At 37.9% G+C, this 18,741-nt stretch overlaps 1 protein-coding gene across 3 annotated transcripts in view; it reads right to left on the reverse strand.

Moving 5' to 3' along the window:
- AMOTL1 (angiomotin like 1) overlaps nt 1–18,741 on the reverse strand; it is a 262,449-nt gene that overhangs the window by 63,441 nt on the left and 180,267 nt on the right. For all 3 annotated transcript variants that reach the window (XM_053708609.1, XM_053708607.1, XM_053708608.1), the window contains exons 5-7: nt 15,614–15,758; nt 6,025–6,114; nt 1,637–1,782 (exon numbers count right to left, since the gene is read on the reverse strand). In XM_053708609.1, the coding sequence (XP_053564584.1) occupies nt 1,637–1,782; nt 6,025–6,114; nt 15,614–15,758 (381 nt within the window). The remainder of the gene's footprint in view (nt 1–1,636; nt 1,783–6,024; nt 6,115–15,613; nt 15,759–18,741) is intronic.

Consider the following 18,741-nt stretch of genomic DNA (forward strand, 5'->3'; position numbering starts at 1 on the left):
ATTTAGTTTTAAATAGGAATTACAGGTGGCCCTCAGTTTACAACGGTTCAATTTGCACCGTTTCAGAATAACAACCTTTTTTCAGTCATGTGACTGCTATTGAAAAGCATTGAGAAGCAGTGCATTGATTAAAATAGCCAGTAGGTGGAGCTGTCCACTTGTGGTGCAGCAAAGATATGCAAGCCAAGCAAGCTGAAATTAATCAGTTTAACCAGACCTGAGCTATCGAGCAGCTTGCAAAGGAACAAGATCTTCCTGTCTATAAATCAGTTCAGAATGGAATGCATAGAAAGAACTGTTTGCAGAAAAATGCAAGTGAAGTCTGTGTTGTGTGATTATTTTATTAGGTTTATAATGCTGTTTAGCAAATGTTTTTGTTCATTTAACTTGGTTTAATTATATATTCTGTGTTGTGTGATAATTTTATTAGGTTTATGATGCTGTTTAACATTTAAAGTCTTCATTTCAAAGCTTTAAAAATAATGTATTAGGTGTTACTTATGCCAATTTTGAGAGGGGCCTGGAACCTAACTCCCTCACTTCCCATTGACTTACATTATAAACTGGGTTTAAATTTACAACGGTTTCGATTTACAACCATTCCTCCTGGAACCTAACCCCGGCGTAAACTGAGGGATACCTGTATTTAGTTATTAATAGTAGGTTTTATTTAGATTTATTTTAATTATATTAAAGTTAGTGGGTGTTAGAGTTAGAGGATAATAAATTTAGTATAGTGGCGGCGACGTTGGGGCGCAGATTAGGGGTTAATAAGTGTAGGTAGGTTGCGGCGACATTGGGGGCGGAAGATTAGGGGTTAATAAATATAATGTAGGTGTCGGCGATGTCGGGGGCAGAAGATTAGGGGTTAATAAGTGTAAGATTAGGGGTGTTTAGACTCGGGGTTCATGTTAGGGTATTAGGTGTAAACATAAATTTTGTTTCCCCATTGGAATCAATGGGGCTGCGTAACGCCGGGTTTTTTTAAACCTGTAATACCAGCACTGAAGGGAAGTGAGCGGTGACAATAACTTGCAAGTTAGTACCGCAACCCTCATAACGCAAAACTCGTAATCTGGCCGAAGGTATTTAATGTCTAAAAAAGATCATGAAAACCAACATTTCTTATTTTCATGGTTCAGAATGAAATTAAACAACTTTCTTATTTACTTCTATTATCAATTTTTTTTTTTGTTCTCTGTATTTTTTGTTGAAAAGTAGGGACATAAGCTCAGGAGCGTGCACGTGCCTGGAGCACTAGATGGCAACAGTTCTGCAAGAATGATATCCATTTGCAAGAGCACTAGATTGCAGCACTGTTTCCGGTTATATACTGCTCTAGATGCCTAGGTATCTCTTCAACAAAGAATATCATGGGAATTAAGTCAATTTGAAAATAGAAGTAAATTGGAAACGGGTTTTTTTTATTGCATGCTCTGTCTGAATCACAAAAGAAAATGTTAAGTGTCATATCCCTTTAAGGTTCCTCTACAGTAGGATATGGCTATGGAAATGTGAGGTCATTTTACATAGAAATGTTCATGTTATATTTTCTAGCTTGTTACAGATATGCTGCATCACTTTCAACTGATTTAGCATAAGGGTAACATTCCTTAACTACTCCGAGCACACTTACCTCTTCTTCCTGTCTGACTACTTTGGCCTGCGCATTGCTCAAAGCCTGGTCTAGGATTTCGATGTGTCGCCTCTGGTCTTCATTGGTTGTTCGCATAGCTGCCAATTCCCTCTCCAACCTTTCTTTTTCCTTCAGGTATTCTTTGCCTAAAAACAAAAGTAACAGAATAAAACACTGGGCAAGAGCTGGCACCATCTTATTAAAGGGAAATTAGCTATATCATTTCAGTGTTTACTATTGTTTAAAAAAATGTGCAATAAACAATGCAATGGCTATTTTATTTATTTACAGACACATTAACAAAGACAGTAACAACTTATAATAATAATCATGTGATTTTAAATATTAAACAGGATCAATTAATTAACAAAATATTAGTCTTATTTTTTTACTTTAATTCTAATAAAGTTCTATGCATTTTACCATTAAAGGGCCAAATAGTCAAAAAATGAGATGCTCTAATTTGTTAGAGCTTGTCATTTTAAGATGATCGACCCTGCACTAATGTCTGTTTAAACATACAGTAGAAGTAATGCTCTGGACCGGAGCAGAAAACGTTGCTGATCTAAATCGGGACCAGCAGTGCTCCGCAGGTCCCAAGCAGTACTTTTGTTTAACCTCTTTATGGAAGTTAAGCACACAATAGAGCGGGTCGATAGTTTTAAAATGACATCCTCTAACAAATTAGAACATGTCATTTTTCGACTATTATGGCCTTTAACTAATACGGCATTGATTAAATGCAGTTTAATAAAGCCTATCTTAAAACAGCACATCAAGACCACAAACACACTTTATACAAATAATACAGAAGGTTGCCTTCAGCACAAGAAATGAAGTGAAGCTGCCCACAATTAGTATAAAATATATTTATTTATCATTTGATTTATTATTAAGCTTTTTGAGTAATAACTTTCATGAATCTAAGTTGCTTTAACTAAAGGTTGAAGACTCATGTATAAATAATATAAAGCTTCAATGACTTCCACACAATTCAGGATAATAATAAAATACTGTGCATACAAATGGCCAATCCTGATTGGTTAATGAGGTTTGATGATAGAAGTAAACTGAATCATGAAATGTAATTTTGACTTTCATGTCCCTTTAACCAAGTTTTTAAAAGGGATATGAAATTCATATTTTTTGGTTCAGCACCTGGGTAGCGCTTGCTCAATGTTGGTTATATTTAGACACCAATCAGCAAGCACTACCCAGGTGCTGAACCAAAAATGGGCCGGCTTCTAAGCTTACATTCTTGCTTTTTCAAATAAAGGTACCAAAAAAACGAAGAAAAATTGATAATAGGAGTAAATTAGAAAGTTGCTTAAAATTGCATGTTCTATCTGAATCGTGAAAGAAAACATGTTGGGTTTCATATACTTTTAAGTAAATTAAATATTAAATTACTTTTTTAAGACAAAAAAACTAAGCATTTGTCCTTTCTAAAGTGCTTGTGAATTAGTTCTTTTTTAGGCTATAAAACAAACAAATATATTTTACATCCTGATAAAAAAAAAAATTAAAGAAAAAAAGGTGTTGGCTCTCTGTAAAGTCTGGACACACCTGGTTTAAAATGGTTAATGGAATTAATAAGGTGATTTTTTTTATTAAATTTTGATCTATCACAATTGAGTTTGCATTTTAACCTTTCACTGACACAAATCACAACAGTTATGTGTTTGCCTGAGCAGTATATAGCAGTGTACAGCACACTTTAAAGAATCTGGACTCTTGGGGGGCGATTTATCAAGCTCCGAAAAGACCGCTGCTCCATAACTTGTCCGCCTGCTCTGAGGCCGCGGACAAAAATCAACCCGGCATTTATCGATGTGCAGCGGACATGATACTCTATATTGTATCATGTCCGCTCACACTATGTTAAATATACCCCTTGAACTCTTTATTCAAATGTATAAAAATACTCAAGCAATTTGGCTGAACATTAGAGAGATTGAATTCTATGGCCTAAAATCTGTTTTTGTCAAGTCTAATTAAGTACGGATGTTTCATTGTTTGGCAGCCTTTTCTATGCAGTCATCACAGTGAAATCTTAAGTAATTAACTGCGCTGGAAGAGACTACATTATTGTTAGATTAACAAGTCTACAGCTCAATAAACCATTCAAATAGATTCCCTGAGAACAGGAAAAAGAGCAAACACATTGCAACTGGCTTATTTGATCCCAATAAAATGTATGTGTGACTGTGTGTGTGTGTGTGTATATATATATATATATAATATATATATATATATATATATATATATATATATATGTGTGTGTATGTGAGAAGCAGAATATTGGAGTCCCAGGTTGAAGATTGACACAGGAGTATAAGCCAGGCGGACGGCTTTCAAGGGCCCAGCATGTCACAATCGAATGCTTTCATAAATGTGAGTTAGAAATTTGTTGCTTTGAAGACTGAACTGTTTTGTGAGTCAAAATAAATATAATATGTATATATATATATATATATATATATATATATATATATATATATCAACCACATATATAAAGCATATAAAAAGGGGGCGCTCACTATTGAACAAATAAGAGACAGTACAAGAAAGAATGACAGGAGTACTAAAAAGAAAAGGTGTAAAGTCCAGTATCAATGTCCGCCAAATGAGTCGATACTCCTGATAAGAGATCCTGTATCCCTGGCAAGCTGCAACGAAGTAAAGAAAAAAAAGGAGGCATCTCATAGGGTATGTCCAAAATCAGAATTAAAATTGTAACAGAAAAGGGCAACTCACATGTGGTCATGCACTACTGGTAGTGCACATGACATAGACTGGAGAACACGCTCCCCCCAGCAGGACGACCCCGGGCAAGGCAGCTGGCTACTTGTTGCAGCAGTTCGTCTTAGCGGTAGTGTCCCTACTGACTGGGAGCTCTATGTGGGGTCCTCAACGTCACGATCAGGTGATCAGCTGATCACACAGCTCACAAGTCTTCACTTCCCAAGTACTCAGTGGTGCAAAAATGCTGCTCTGGGGATATGCAACAATGCGCCAAACAAAGTAACAGCGACAGAAGTAGACTTAGTTCCGCTAAAAGTATAACATTATTTATTAAAAGCAACGCGTTTCTCGGTGCTACATGCACCATTTTATCAGGCTTCTGGGGGGGATTGGTGTTCTCCAGTCTACGTCACGTGCACTACCAGTAGTGCATGACCACATGTGAGTTGCCTTTTTTCTGTTACAATTTAAAATCTGATTTGAAAATACTCACCCCTATGAGTAGCCCATTCTTTTTCTTTTCTTCGTTGTTTTGCAAATCTACACCACTGAGGCGCTCTCTTTTTCTTTTTTAAGTTTCCAATATTCAGAAGTAAATTACAGGACAAAGGGGCAAATAAATGAGTATACATTAAAAGTATATAAAAGTCACGCGTATATATGCAGTTTTTTCAGCAATGAAACATTGCATTACATATATCTGCCTACAAGATAAATGTTTTAAAAGCTTTTCAAACTGTCACAATGTGGAGTGATTGTCCGATTAAGAATAAAATAATTTAAAACCCTGCTAGGTTTTTTTATTTTATCTTTTTTGATTGTAGCCATTTAGGGTCAGTTGTAAATAAGCTTGTGCCCTGCTCTAACCAAATCGTGTAGTATGTAGCATCGTTACACAATAAGAGGCAGTGGTCAGACGTCATCTTCTCACCTGTTCTTTTATAGTTAGGGAGAAATATTTTCTTAAAAAGGACCACTACATACAGTAGAAGTAAATAATAGGCAAATACACAATAAAAAAACAATGCAATAGAACTTGCTATGAATTTGAAATGAGAAGTAGAATATTTTCTGGCAAATTGCAAAGTTAATCTAATTTTCCCTCCCTCTGTATCACGTGACAGCCACCAGCCAATAACAAAATGCATATACATATATACTGTGCACTTTGCACATGCTCAGTAGGAGCTGCAGTCTAAGAAAGTGTACATATAAAAAGAAGGTGCACATTTTAATATTTGAAACTTTAATTTTGACTTTAGGGGCTCTTTAAATTTTAAAACTTTCTTTCTAACTTACAATAGTAAATGCTGATGTTCTAAAGCTTCACGGTACTTAATGTGTCGGTAGAGTTTATTTTATGCTGAAATTAAAATAACTATCAGAGACATCAGTGGATAAATATGGCTATTCGCTCAAATGACAGTGTATCTAAAACAAGTAGATTCAAATAAAAATCATGTGGAATTTTAATTGCAATAATTAGTGTGTGTGTGTGTGTGGGGGGGGGTAATCTGACTTATGTATAACATTTCTTGAATGCAGGTTAATATGCAATCATTTCACCAGTTTAATTACTGTACCTAACACAAAATTACATTTAAAAAAAACTCCATGGAAGAGATAAAACATAAAGCACTCACTTTTTAACGCATAATGTCCCTCTTCCGACGCATCCTCGTGCCCATTAAATTCTCTGCTGGATAGCTGCCTGTTGGCCGTTTCAAGCCGGTCTGCACAAAGACAGGAAATACTACTTAGAAACTTGACTCTGGAATAAAGAGATTTAAAGCTGAAAGAAGAAATTAATCAGAGCAAGGGACAATGCTGCTGTGTACTTTTGACTTTACACTTTTGGTTTTTATCGTGCAGAGCTTATTGCAACAAGTACAAAAACACAGGACTAACAAAGAGCGCATGGGGAATACTAGCCCTAAACAATGTGCAGGCATAAAAAGCAAATATACTTTATTGTAAACATTTTAATTTGTCATAGAAAAACATAATGAAACAATAACATGCTCTAATGCATTTTAATAGTGCATAAATACTTCCATGTGACCGCTATTAAAGTCCAACAGGAGAAACAATAAAGTGCCACGCTTGAGCAGGACAAACTTGGTGAGCCAATCAAGAAAAGCATATGCATGTAGCCATAAGTCAGGGGAAATGTCCTATGCAGGACCAGTGTAGCCATTTTCTTGTCAGCTTTTTATAGTTATGCTGCATCACTTCGAATTGATTTACTATAAGGGTAAAGTCAAATTGTTGTTCTCTTATATTAAAGAACTATAAGAAAGCTTTTTAAAAAAATACCAATTGTAATGCTTTTTCTGTCACTTACTTTAGTGATAAAAGATGATTTTCAGGTTTTCTTGGAAAACTCACACTTGACAGTTATAAGTAATTAAAAAATAATATGGATCAATACCATTTTCCCAGTAAGACTTTAACAGATGTGTTAGGACTCAGGAGAAAAGGTTATACCACTACGATGATGCTGGAGGAAAACTGAAATTACAAATCAATTCTTTAAAAAAATAAAATAAAAAATGTTTTCGTCATATACTGTACATTTTAACAGGTGTTGTCTCTTCAACCCAATTAAATACCAGGCTGAGGTTGTTGTTTGTTTTTCGGTATCAATGACAGAAATAACCTTTATAAATGTTACTTTCATTTTCCCTGAATAACATTTGCCTCCCATTTTTGGATTTTTTTAAAAAACAGAATTTATGTTTACCTGATAAATTACTTTCTCCAACGGTGTGTCCGGTCCACGGCGTCATCCTTACTTGTGGGATATTCTCTTCCCCAACAGGAAATGGCAAAGAGCCCAGCAAAGCTGGTCACATGATCCCTCCTAGGCTCCGCCTACCCCAGTCATTCGACCGACGTTAAGGAGGAATATTTGCATAGGAGAAACCATATGGTACCGTGGTGACTGTAGTTAAAGAAAATAAATTATCAGACCTGATTAAAAAAACCAGGGCGGGCCGTGGACCGGACACACCGTTGGAGAAAGTAATTTATCAGGTAAACATAAATTCTGTTTTCTCCAACATAGGTGTGTCCGGTCCACGGCGTCATCCTTACTTGTGGGAACCAATACCAAAGCTTTAGGACACGGATGAAGGGAGGGAGCAAATCAGGTCACCTAAATGGAAGGCACCACGGCTTGCAAAACCTTTCTCCCAAAAATAGCCTCAGAAGAAGCAAAAGTATCAAACTTGTAAAATTTGGTAAAAGTGTGCAGTGAAGACCAAGTCGCTGCCCTACATATCTGATCAACAGAAGCCTCGTTCTTGAAGGCCCATGTGGAAGCCACAGCCCTAGTGGAATGAGCTGTGATTCTTTCGGGAGGCTGCCTTCCGGCAGTCTCATAAGCCAATCTGATGATGCTTTTAATCCAAAAAGAGAGAGAGGTAGAAGTTGCTTTTTGCCCTCTCCTTTTACCGGAATAAACAACAAACAAGGAAGATGTTTGTCTAAAATCCTTTGTAGCATCTAAATAGAATTTTAGAGCGCGAACAACATCCAAATTGTGCAACAAACGTTCCTTCTTTGAAACTGGTTTCGGACACAGAGAAGGTACGATAATCTCCTGGTTAATGTTTTTATTAGAAACAACTTTTGGAAGAAAACCAGGTTTAGTACGTAAAACCACCTTATCTGCATGGAACACCAGATAAGGAGGAGAACACTGCAGAGCAGATAATTCTGAAACTCTTCTAGCAGAAGAAATTGCAACTAAAAACAAAACTTTCCAAGATAATATCTTAATATCAACGGAATGCAAGGGTTCAAACGGAACCCCCTGAAGAACTGAAAGAACTAAATTGAGACTCCAAGGAGGAGTCAAAGGTTTGTAAACAGGCTTAATTCTAACCAGAGCCTGAACAAAGGCTTGAACATCTGGCACAGCGGCCAGCTGTTTGTGAAGTAACACAGACAAGGCAGAAATCTGTCCCTTCAGGGAACTTGCAGATAGTCCTTTGTCCAATCCTTCTTGAAGGAAGGATAGAATCCTAGGAATCTTAACCTTGTCCCAAGGGAATCCTTTAGATTCACACCAACAGATATATTTTTTCCAAATTTTGTGGTAAATCTTTCTAGTTACAGGCTTTCTGGCCTGAACAAGAGTATCGATAACAGAATCTGAGAACCCTCGCTTCGATAAGATCAAGCGTTCAATCTCCAAGCAGTCAGCTGGAGTGAAACCAGATTCGGATGTTCGAACGGACCCTGAACAAGAAGGTCTCGTCTCAAAGGTAGCTTCCAAGGTGGAGCCGATGACATATTCACCAGATCTGCATACCAAGTCCTGCGTGGCCACGCAGGAGCTATCAAGATCACCGACGCCCTCTCCTGATTGATCCTGGCTACCAGCCTGGGGATGAGAGGAAACGGCGGGAACACATAAGCTAGTTTGAAGGTCCAAGGTGCTACTAGTGCATCCACTAGAGCCGCCTTGGGATCCCTGGATCTGGACCCGTAGCAAGGAACTTTGAAGTTCTGACGAGAGGCCATCAGATCCATGTCTGGAATGCCCCACAGCTGAGTGACTTGGGCAAAGATTTCCGGATGGAGTTCCCACTCCCCCGGATGCAATGTCTGACGACTCAGAAAATCCGCTTCCCAATTTTCCACTCCTGGGATGTGGATAGCAGACAGGTGGCAGGAGTGAGACTCCGCCCATAGAATGATTTTGGTCACTTCTTCCATCGCCAGGGAACTCCTTGTTCCCCCCTGATGGTTGATGTACGCAACAGTTGTCATGTTGTCTGATTGAAACCGTATGAACTTGGCCCTCGCTAGCTGAGGCCAAGCCTTGAGAGCATTGAATATCGCTCTCAGTTCCAGAATATTTATCGGTAACAGAGATTCTTCCCGAGACCAAAGACCCTGAGCTTTCAGGGATCCCCAGACCGCGCCCCAGCCCATCAGACTGGCGTCGGTCGTGACAATGACCCACTCTGGTCTGCGGAATGTCATCCCTCGTGACAGGTTGTCCAGGGACAGCCACCAACGGAGTGAGTCTCTGGTCCTCTGAATTACTTGTATCTTCGGAGACAAGTCTGTATAGTCCCCATTCCACTGACTGAGCATGCACAGTTGTAATGGTCTTAGATGAATGCGCGCAAAAGGAACTATGTCCATTGCCGCTACCATCAACCCGATCACTTCCATGCACTGAGCTATGGAAGGAAGAGGAACGGAATGAAGTATCCGACAAGAGTCTAGAAGCTTTGTTTTTCTGGCCTCTGTCAGAAAAATCCTCATTTCTAAGGAGTCTATTATTGTTCCCAAGAAGGGAACCCTTGTTGACGGAGATAGAGAACTCTTTTCCACGTTCACTTTCCATCCGTGAGATCTGAGAAAGGCCAGGACAATGTCCGTGTGAGCCTTTGCTTGAGGAAGGGACGACGCTTGAATTAGAATGTCGTCCAAGTAAGGTACTACAGCAATGCCCCTTGGTCTTAGCACAGCTAGAAGGGACCCTAGTACCTTTGTGAAAATCCTTGGAGCAGTGGCTAATCCGAAAGGAAGCGCCACGAACTGGTAATGTTTGTCCAGGAATGCGAACCTCAGGAACCGATGATGTTCCTTGTGGATAGGAATATGTAGATACGCATCCTTTAAATCCACCGTGGTCATGAATTGACCTTCCTGGATGGAAGGAAGAATAGTTCGAATGGTTTCCATCTTGAACGATGGAACCTTGAGAAACTTGTTTAAGATCTTGAGATCTAAGATTGGTCTGAACGTTCCCTCTTTTTTGGGAACTATGAACAGATTGGAGTAGAACCCTATCCCTTGTTCTCTTAATGGAACAGGATGAATCACTCCCATTTTTAACAGGTCTTCTACACAATGTAAGAATGCCTGTCTTTTTATATGGTCTGAAGACAACTGAGACATGTGGAACCTCCCCCTTGGGGGAAGTCCCTTGAATTCCAGAAGATAACCTTGGGAGACTATTTCTAGCGCCCAAGGATCCAGAACATCTCTTGCCCAAGCCTGAGCGAAGAGAGAGAGTCTGCCCCCCACCAGATCCGGTCCCGGATCGGGGGCCAACATTTCATGCTGTCTTGGTAGCAGTGGCAGGTTTCTTGGCCTGCTTACCCTTGTTCCAGCCTTGCATTGGTCTCCAAGCTGGCTTGGCTTGAGAAGTATTACCCTCTTGCTTAGAGGACGTAGCACTTTGGGCTGGTCCGTTTCTACGAAAGGGACGAAAATTAGGTTTATTTTTTGCCTTGAAAGGCCGATCCTGAGGAAGGGCGTGGCCCTTACCCCCAGTGATATCAGAGATAATCTCTTTCAAGTCAGGGCCAAACAGCGTTTTCCCCTTGAAAGGAATGTTAAGTAGCTTGTTCTTGGAAGACGCATCAGCCGACCAAGATTTCAACCAAAGCGCTCTGCGCGCCACAATAGCAAACCCAGAATTCTTAGCCGCTAACCTAGCCAATTGCAAAGTGGCGTCTAGGGTGAAAGAATTAGCCAATTTGAGAGCATTGATTCTGTCCATAATCTCCTCATAAGGAGGAGAATCACTATCGACCGCCTTTATCAGCTCATCGAACCAGAAACATGCGGCTGTAGCGACAGGGACAATGCATGAAATTGGTTGTAGAAGGTAACCCTGCTGAACAAACATCTTTTTAAGCAAACCTTCTAATTTTTTATCCATAGGATCTTTGAAAGCACAACTATCCTCAATGGGTATAGTGGTGCGTTTGTTTAAAGTGGAAACCGCTCCCTCGACCTTGGGGACTGTCTGCCATAAGTCCTTTCTGGGGTCGACCATAGGAAACAATTTTTTAAATATGGGGGGAGGGACGAAAGGAATACCGGGCCTTTCCCATTCTTTATTAACAATGTCCGCCACCCGCTTGGGTATAGGAAAAGCTTCTGGGAGCCCCGGCACCTCTAGGAACTTGTCCATTTTACATAGTTTCTCTGGGATGACCAACTTGTCACAATCATCCAGAGTGGATAATACCTCCTTAAGCAGAATGCGGAGATGTTCCAACTTAAATTTAAATGCAATCACATCAGGTTCAGCTTGTTGAGAAATGTTCCCTGAATCAGTAATTTCTCCCTCAGACAAAACCTCCCTGGCCCCATCAGACTGGGTTGGGGGCCCTTCAGAAATATTGTTATCAGCGTCGTCATGCTCTTCAGTATCTAAAACAGAGCAGTCGCGCTTACGCTGATAAGGGTTCATTTTGGCTAAAATGTTTTTGACAGAATTATCCATTACAGCCGTTAATTGTTGCATAGTAAGGAGTATTGGCGCGCTAGATGTACTAGGGGCCTCCTGAGTGGGCAAGACTCGTGTAGACGAAGGAGGGAATGATGCAGTACCATGCTTACTCCCCTCACTTGAGGAATCATCTTGGGCATCATTGTCATTATCACATAAATCACATTTATTTAAATGAATAGGAATTCTGGCTTCCCCACATTCAGAACACAGTCTATCTGGTAGTTCAGACATGTTAAACAGGCATAAACTTGATAACAAAGTACAAAAAACGTTTTAAAATAAAACCGTTACTGTCACTTTAAATTTTAAACTGAACACACTTTATTACTGCAATTGCGAAAAAACATGAAGGAATTGTTCAAAATTCACCAAATTTTCACCACAGTGTCTTAAAGCCTGAAAAGTATTGCACACCAAATTTGGAAGCTTTAACCCTTAAAATAACGGAACCGGAGCCGTTTTGAACTTTAACCCCTTTACAGTCCCTGGTATCTGCTTTGCTGAGACCCAACCAAGCCCCAAGGGGAATACGATACCAAATGACGCCTTCAGAAAGTCTTTTCTAAGTATCAGAGCTCCTCTCACATGCGACTGCATGCCATGCCTCTCAAAAACAAGTGCGCAACACCGGCGCGAAAATGAGGCTCTGCCTATGCTTTGGGAAAGCCCCTAAAGAATAAGGTGTCTAAAACAGTGCCTGCCGATATTATTATATCAAAATACCCAGATAAAATGATTCCTCAAGGCTAAATATGTGTTAATAATGAATCGATTTAGCCCAGAAAAAGTCCACAGTCTTAATAAGCCCTTTTTGAAGCCCTTATTTACGATCGTAATAAACATGGCTTACCGGATCCCATAGGGAAAATGACAGCTTCCAGCATTACATCGTCTTGTTAGAATGTGTCATACCTCAAGCAGCAAAAGTCTGCACACTGTTCCCCCAACTGAAGTTAATTGCTCTCAACAGTCCTGTGTGGAACAGCCATGGATTTTAGTGACGGTTGCTAAAATCATTTTCCTCATACAAACAGAAATCTTCATCTCTTTTCTGTTTCTGAGTAAATAGTACATACCAGCACTATTTTAAAATAACAAACTCTTGATTGAATAATAAAAACTACAGTTAAACACTAAAAAACTCTAAGCCATCTCCGTGGAGATGTTGCCTGTACAACGGCAAAGAGAATGACTGGGGTAGGCGGAGCCTAGGAGGGATCATGTGACCAGCTTTGCTGGGCTCTTTGCCATTTCCTGTTGGGGAAGAGAATATCCCACAAGTAAGGATGACGCCGTGGACCGGACACACCTATGTTGGAGAAATAATTCATAAATGCATAATTAACCTCTTAGCGACCCATCACTGGTCGTTTAATGGGGCTTGAATGTGCCACAATAGTTACTATCACACTACTGTGTTACTCTTTGCGTTTAGTCCTCACAAAGTGGTTAAACATATAGTACAAATCCGTTCTAGAGCAGCAATACATTTCTGGTCCTGAGATGTGGACATGTGCTGGTGTTACGTGGTTCCTGATTGGCTCACAGACCATTTACAGTTCGGGAGTGGACTTTAAAGGAACACTAAACCCCCTTATAATTAATCATTTCTGTTGTCTTCCATCAGAATAACACATCAGCCAAGTCTAAACATTTAGCACCAATCAACAAGTGCTACCCAGGTGCTGAACCAAAAATGGGCCAGCTCCTAAGCTTACATTCCTGCTTTTCAAATAAAGGTACCAAGAGAACGAAGAAAAATTGACAATAGGAGTAGGGATGGGCGAATGTTTTGCAAAATTCTAAAAATGAAACTAGTTTTAACACATTTGTTCGTTCATTTTGAATGTTTGTAGAACATTCTAACATTTGTTTAATGCTTTCTTTAAAGTGATGGTAATTTTTACTATTTTAGACCATCTAATCTTATTAAACATTATATGTAAGTATTAGTCGCTAACTTTTTTTCATAATTTAGAATCTATTTGATTAATAAATTCTAATCTTACTGATCCGTTGTTTAATTTGTATGCTCAGCCCCCCCATCTACTTTCTTCTATTCACACTGTTATTTAGATAGCGGTCCAACCCGCTCTCTAATTATTCATTACGCAATGATGACCTTTCCACAATTCAGAGAAGTAGCATGACGTCGCTAACACATGCGCAAAGGAATGGGGTTTTTTTTAGATTGAAACATGCCAAAATACCATGAATTTCATTGGACAAAGCAAAAATCATCATAAATATAAAAAAAAAAGGTCTTTGTGTCTGGGCTGATGGTGTATGGTGGTATAAATTAATCAAGTAAGTGTAAAAATTGTGTTTTGATCAATGAAACTCATATTTATTTTTAGTTTCAGATCAAATAGGAAATAGTAAATCTTTTGAATTTACCATCACTTTAAATGTAATATTAGAAATAGAAACATTTGAATTGATATATTTGTATCAATTTACTATATCCCCTACCACATGAACTGCTAAACTAAATACTGAATAGTATTTGTTAAATCGAATGTTACATTCAAAATTTTGAATGTGTACATTCGATCTAATTATGAACATTCTAATTCGAAAGTGACATTCAGCTAAGTTCAGAAAGGACCTCAAGACCTGGCTCTTCGACTGAACTGCAACCCTCAGCGCCTTGAGACCCTTACGGGTGAATAGCCGCGCTTTACAAGAACCCAATAGATAGATAGATAGATAGATAGATAGACATTCGAAAACTGTAAATAACATTTGATTATAGAATTTTTAAGAATATTCGTTCTTATGAACATTCGATTATGTAAATCGAATATCTACAATAATATGCGTTCCAACATTCAAATTCGAATATAAACACATTCGCCCATCCCTAAATAGGAGTAATTTAGAAAGTTGTTTAAAATTGCATGCTCTATCTGAATCATACAAAAGGTGGGTTTCATAATTCATTTAATAATTTATTATAATTTTATTTCACTTAAAATTACCTATTAAATTTATATGTTTAAACATCAAAACACTTCACTGCAAGTGAAAAAATTGAGCAGCCAAGAAACGCCATTAGAATAAAAAAATACATTCGATTTTCAACAGGTTCAAGGGTGAAGAATTTGAAAAACCCAAAAATCATGTGAAAAATGTGGTGTCTTCTATTGGTTTTAAATACTGATTTGGAAGGTACAGGGCAGGGGTGGCAAACATTTGGCACAAGTTCCCAGGGTGCTTCCACCATACTGCTGGTTACACTGGCTACAGTTGTAGTATTTAATACATTGTTTTCCTTTGATTGTTGACATACAGTATGCATTTATAAGAAAAAAACAACTATTTTGTTTTCTTTAATGATTCAGATACAACATGCAATATTAAACATCTTTCTTATTTACTTCGATTATCAATTTTTCTTTGTTCTCTTGGTATCTTTTGTTGAAACGCAGGGACGTATAGTTAGGAACCTGTCCATTTCTAAAGTACTATAAGGCAGCAGTTTTGCAAGATTGGTATCCATTTCCAAGAGCACTAGATGCCAGCACTATTTCCTGCCATCTAGCGCTCCAGACACCTACCTAGGTATCTCTTCAACAAAGAATATCATATGAACAAAGCAAATTTGGTAAACGAAATAGTGTATGTTCTGTCTGAATCACAAAAGAACATTTTTGAGTTTCATATCCCTTTAATGTCCCTCTTCATTTTTACAAAACAGGCTCCATAAGCATTTCTGTAGAAGATTGTCTAACATTTGAGCACAGTCTCTCAAAATGGTTAGCAACCGTAACATAAGTGGTGTTCTAGAGCTACAAATGAATTTGAGATGTTTAAGAATGTATTACTGTGGATTTTCCAAATGGATTGCTTAAAATCTGAAAACTGCATGAAAAAGCCACAAGATGCACTTTGCATGGAATTTCAATGGGTTGCTCTATAACACAATGATAGTTGATGCATGAGTTAAAATTGCAACTCACCTCTTAAATCCCGATTAAAGTCATGTAGTCTACGAATTTCGCCTTCTAACTTGTTTTTCATGGCTTTGTCTAAAGATTCCCGCTTTGTAGAAGACTTTACTAGACTGTCATAAGCCTCAAAAATCTTCTGAATTTCAGTTTCAAACTGACCAATCAAGAGAGAAACAAAGAACAGAAATTTTAGAAAAACTATTGTAACATTTTAAATGACAGATCAATTAATGAGAATAAACCAACCATTACTGCACAACACTAGAGAATGAAATTAAAAAGGATTGTAAATGATAGATGATTTGTAGTAACTATTGAAATTAATACGACTTATAATTTACCCTATCAATTACAGCACTATCCCCTCACAAAACCTCATCTGCTATACCAGCTTTCAGTTTTTTATTGTTCTTTGTTAAAGGGACAGTCAACTCCAAAATTTGTATTGTTTAAAAAGATAGATAATCTCTTTATTACTCTTTCCTCAGTTTTACACAGTGAACATGGTTATATTAATATACTTTTTACCTCTGTGATTACCTTGTATCTAAGCCACTTTTGACAGTTGCTGATCACATGGCTATTTATTTATTATATATTGTCTTGCATTTTTGGCCAATTAGTGCAGTGTCAGCCACAACCCACGTGCGTAAGCACAATGTTATCTATATGGCACATGAACTAGCAGTCTCCTGTTGTGAAAAACGAATAAAAATGCATGTGATAAGAGTCAGTCTGTAATGACTTACATACAGGGATTCTTTTTTACAGGTTTAAATGTTATAAAGTATATTAATACAACAATGTTGGTTGTGTAAAGCTGGGGAATGGGTAGTAAAGGTGTTATCCATCTTTTTAAACAAATAATAATTTTGGTGTTGACTGTCCCTTTAAAGATAATTAAACGAAGGGACTGGAGTTTTGAGAAAAGGTTTTAAATGTAATCTAAGAGAAGCATGAGAAGATATAACGTGAGTGCCAGAGCTGTGAAGCAAAGCCGCAAGCTTAGGACGACGCAGGAAGTGAGATTTACAGTCATGTGGGAAGATTATCTTGGACAAAGATTACACAAAGAAATGGGAGTCAAAGGAAAAGTACATTGGGAGAAACAGACACTGGAAGAGTCTGAGCTGTGGCAGCCAAAAAACAGGAACTTCAGTATAGCAGAAAGCACAATACACAGGTAATTTATAGCAGAGAGAGACTGAGAGAAAATGTGTGTTTGTTTAGTGAGAGAAAGTGTTTGACCTTGAAAGTTTGAGAATGGATGAGATTGTGAGAGTGAGTAAGAGAGAATGAGTGTGCAAGAATGAATAAATGAGAGTGACTGAATGAAAGCGAATGTGAGTAAGTAAGAATGAGTGAGAGTGACCAGTGTGAGACATTGAAGTAAATACGTGAGAATTCAGAAGTGCTAGATAAAGAGAAAGAAGGAAGGAAAAAAGAAAGAAAAGAAAATGAAAGGATGGAAAAAAGAGAAAGAAAGATAAAGCAATATTAAAGGGACATGAAACTTAAATTTTGTTTTTCCTGATTCAGATAGAGAATACAATTTTAAACAACATTTCAATTTACTTCTATTATCTAATTTTCTTCAATCTTTAGCTATCCTTTGTTGAAGAATTAGCCATGCACATGGGTGAGCCAATCACAAGAGGCAGCCACCAATCAGCAGCTACTGAGCCTATTTAAATATGCTTTTGGCCAAAGGATATGAAGAGAATGAAGCAAATTAGATCATAGAAGTAAATTGGAAAGTTGTTTCAAATTACATGTTCGTTCTAAATCATGAAAGAAAAAAATTGGGTTTCATATCCCAGGGAAAAACAGTTAATGTTTTCGAATGGATACATTTTTCCTTCCTGAAGTACATAATTCAGTTAAGAGATGATGCACTTTCAAATGTTCTGCCATGCAACAAAGTGACAGTAAAGTCAAAATAAAACATTCATGGATCAGATAGAAAATACCATCTGAAACAACTTTTCAATTTATGTCTATTATCTATTTTGCTTTGACCTCTTGTTATCCTTTGGTGAAGAACATACTTAGGTAAGATCGGGGCAGCAATACACTACTGGGAGTTCACTTCACATATATACCTCTTGTCATTGGCTCAACTAATGTGTTCAGATAGCTCCCAGCAGTGCATTGCTGCTCCTTCAACAAAGGATACCAAGAGAATTAAGCACATTTGATAATGGAAGTCAACTAAAAAGTTAAAGTTCTATTTGAAGCATAAATAAAAAATAAAAAAAGTGACAAAATTCAACCAATGAGCTAGCTCTGTCTTCAGCGGTGTTGAAATAAACCTGTTATGGATACTCGACCTTTAAAAAAAAGGGGCAGCTTAGACTGCCTCATATAAAGTGCACAAACACAATTATAAGACATAGGGAACACTTGGTGCATGTTATTGTGGAATATGGACCTGAACAATAAAGTTACAGCACTTACTTATTTTATTTATATCACCAAAAAAGCTGAATGGACCAGAGTGGTGCCCAAAACAGAACACTATATTATAATACAAATGATTTATATTCCTGATGCAACACTATCTATACCAGTGGTCTGAATGTACTGATACTGGCAATGCATGCTTTGTTCTATAGCCTTTCGGCTCATCTGAACTGCTCCATTAACTAGCTTGTTTCTATAATTGTTAAGAAGTAATCCTCAAAATAAAGGACATTGTTATGTAGAAACCATAAATTCCTTAAAGGAACATTAAACACTAAATAAATGCTAGATAGAATGATGCATTCAAAGAAAAGAATAGTCTGAGAATAGCATGTAGATGTATTTTTAACGTTTCATTAGCGGTTTAGAAATTGACAAACCAAGTGTATAGTTTTAGGGCCAGATTCCAAATGGCGTGCTAACAGTTTTGCGAGACCTATAAGGGGTTTATCACGGGTGTTTGCGCTCGTTGGGCTTACCGCTCGTATTACAAGTTGAAAGTAAACACAATCGCTTGAGCGCAATCGCGATTTACACTAGAATGATTACTGCGTCCTTTGAGCTCTGGTTAACTGTTTTGCAAAACAAAATTCACAAAAAACATCAAAAATACATTAGAGTACAGTTACACTAATAACACCATCTGATAAAAATTATTAAAACAAATATTGCAA

Source organism: Bombina bombina, chromosome 3, assembly GCF_027579735.1.
Source record: "Bombina bombina isolate aBomBom1 chromosome 3, aBomBom1.pri, whole genome shotgun sequence".
NCBI lineage: Eukaryota > Metazoa > Chordata > Amphibia > Anura > Bombinatoridae > Bombina > Bombina bombina.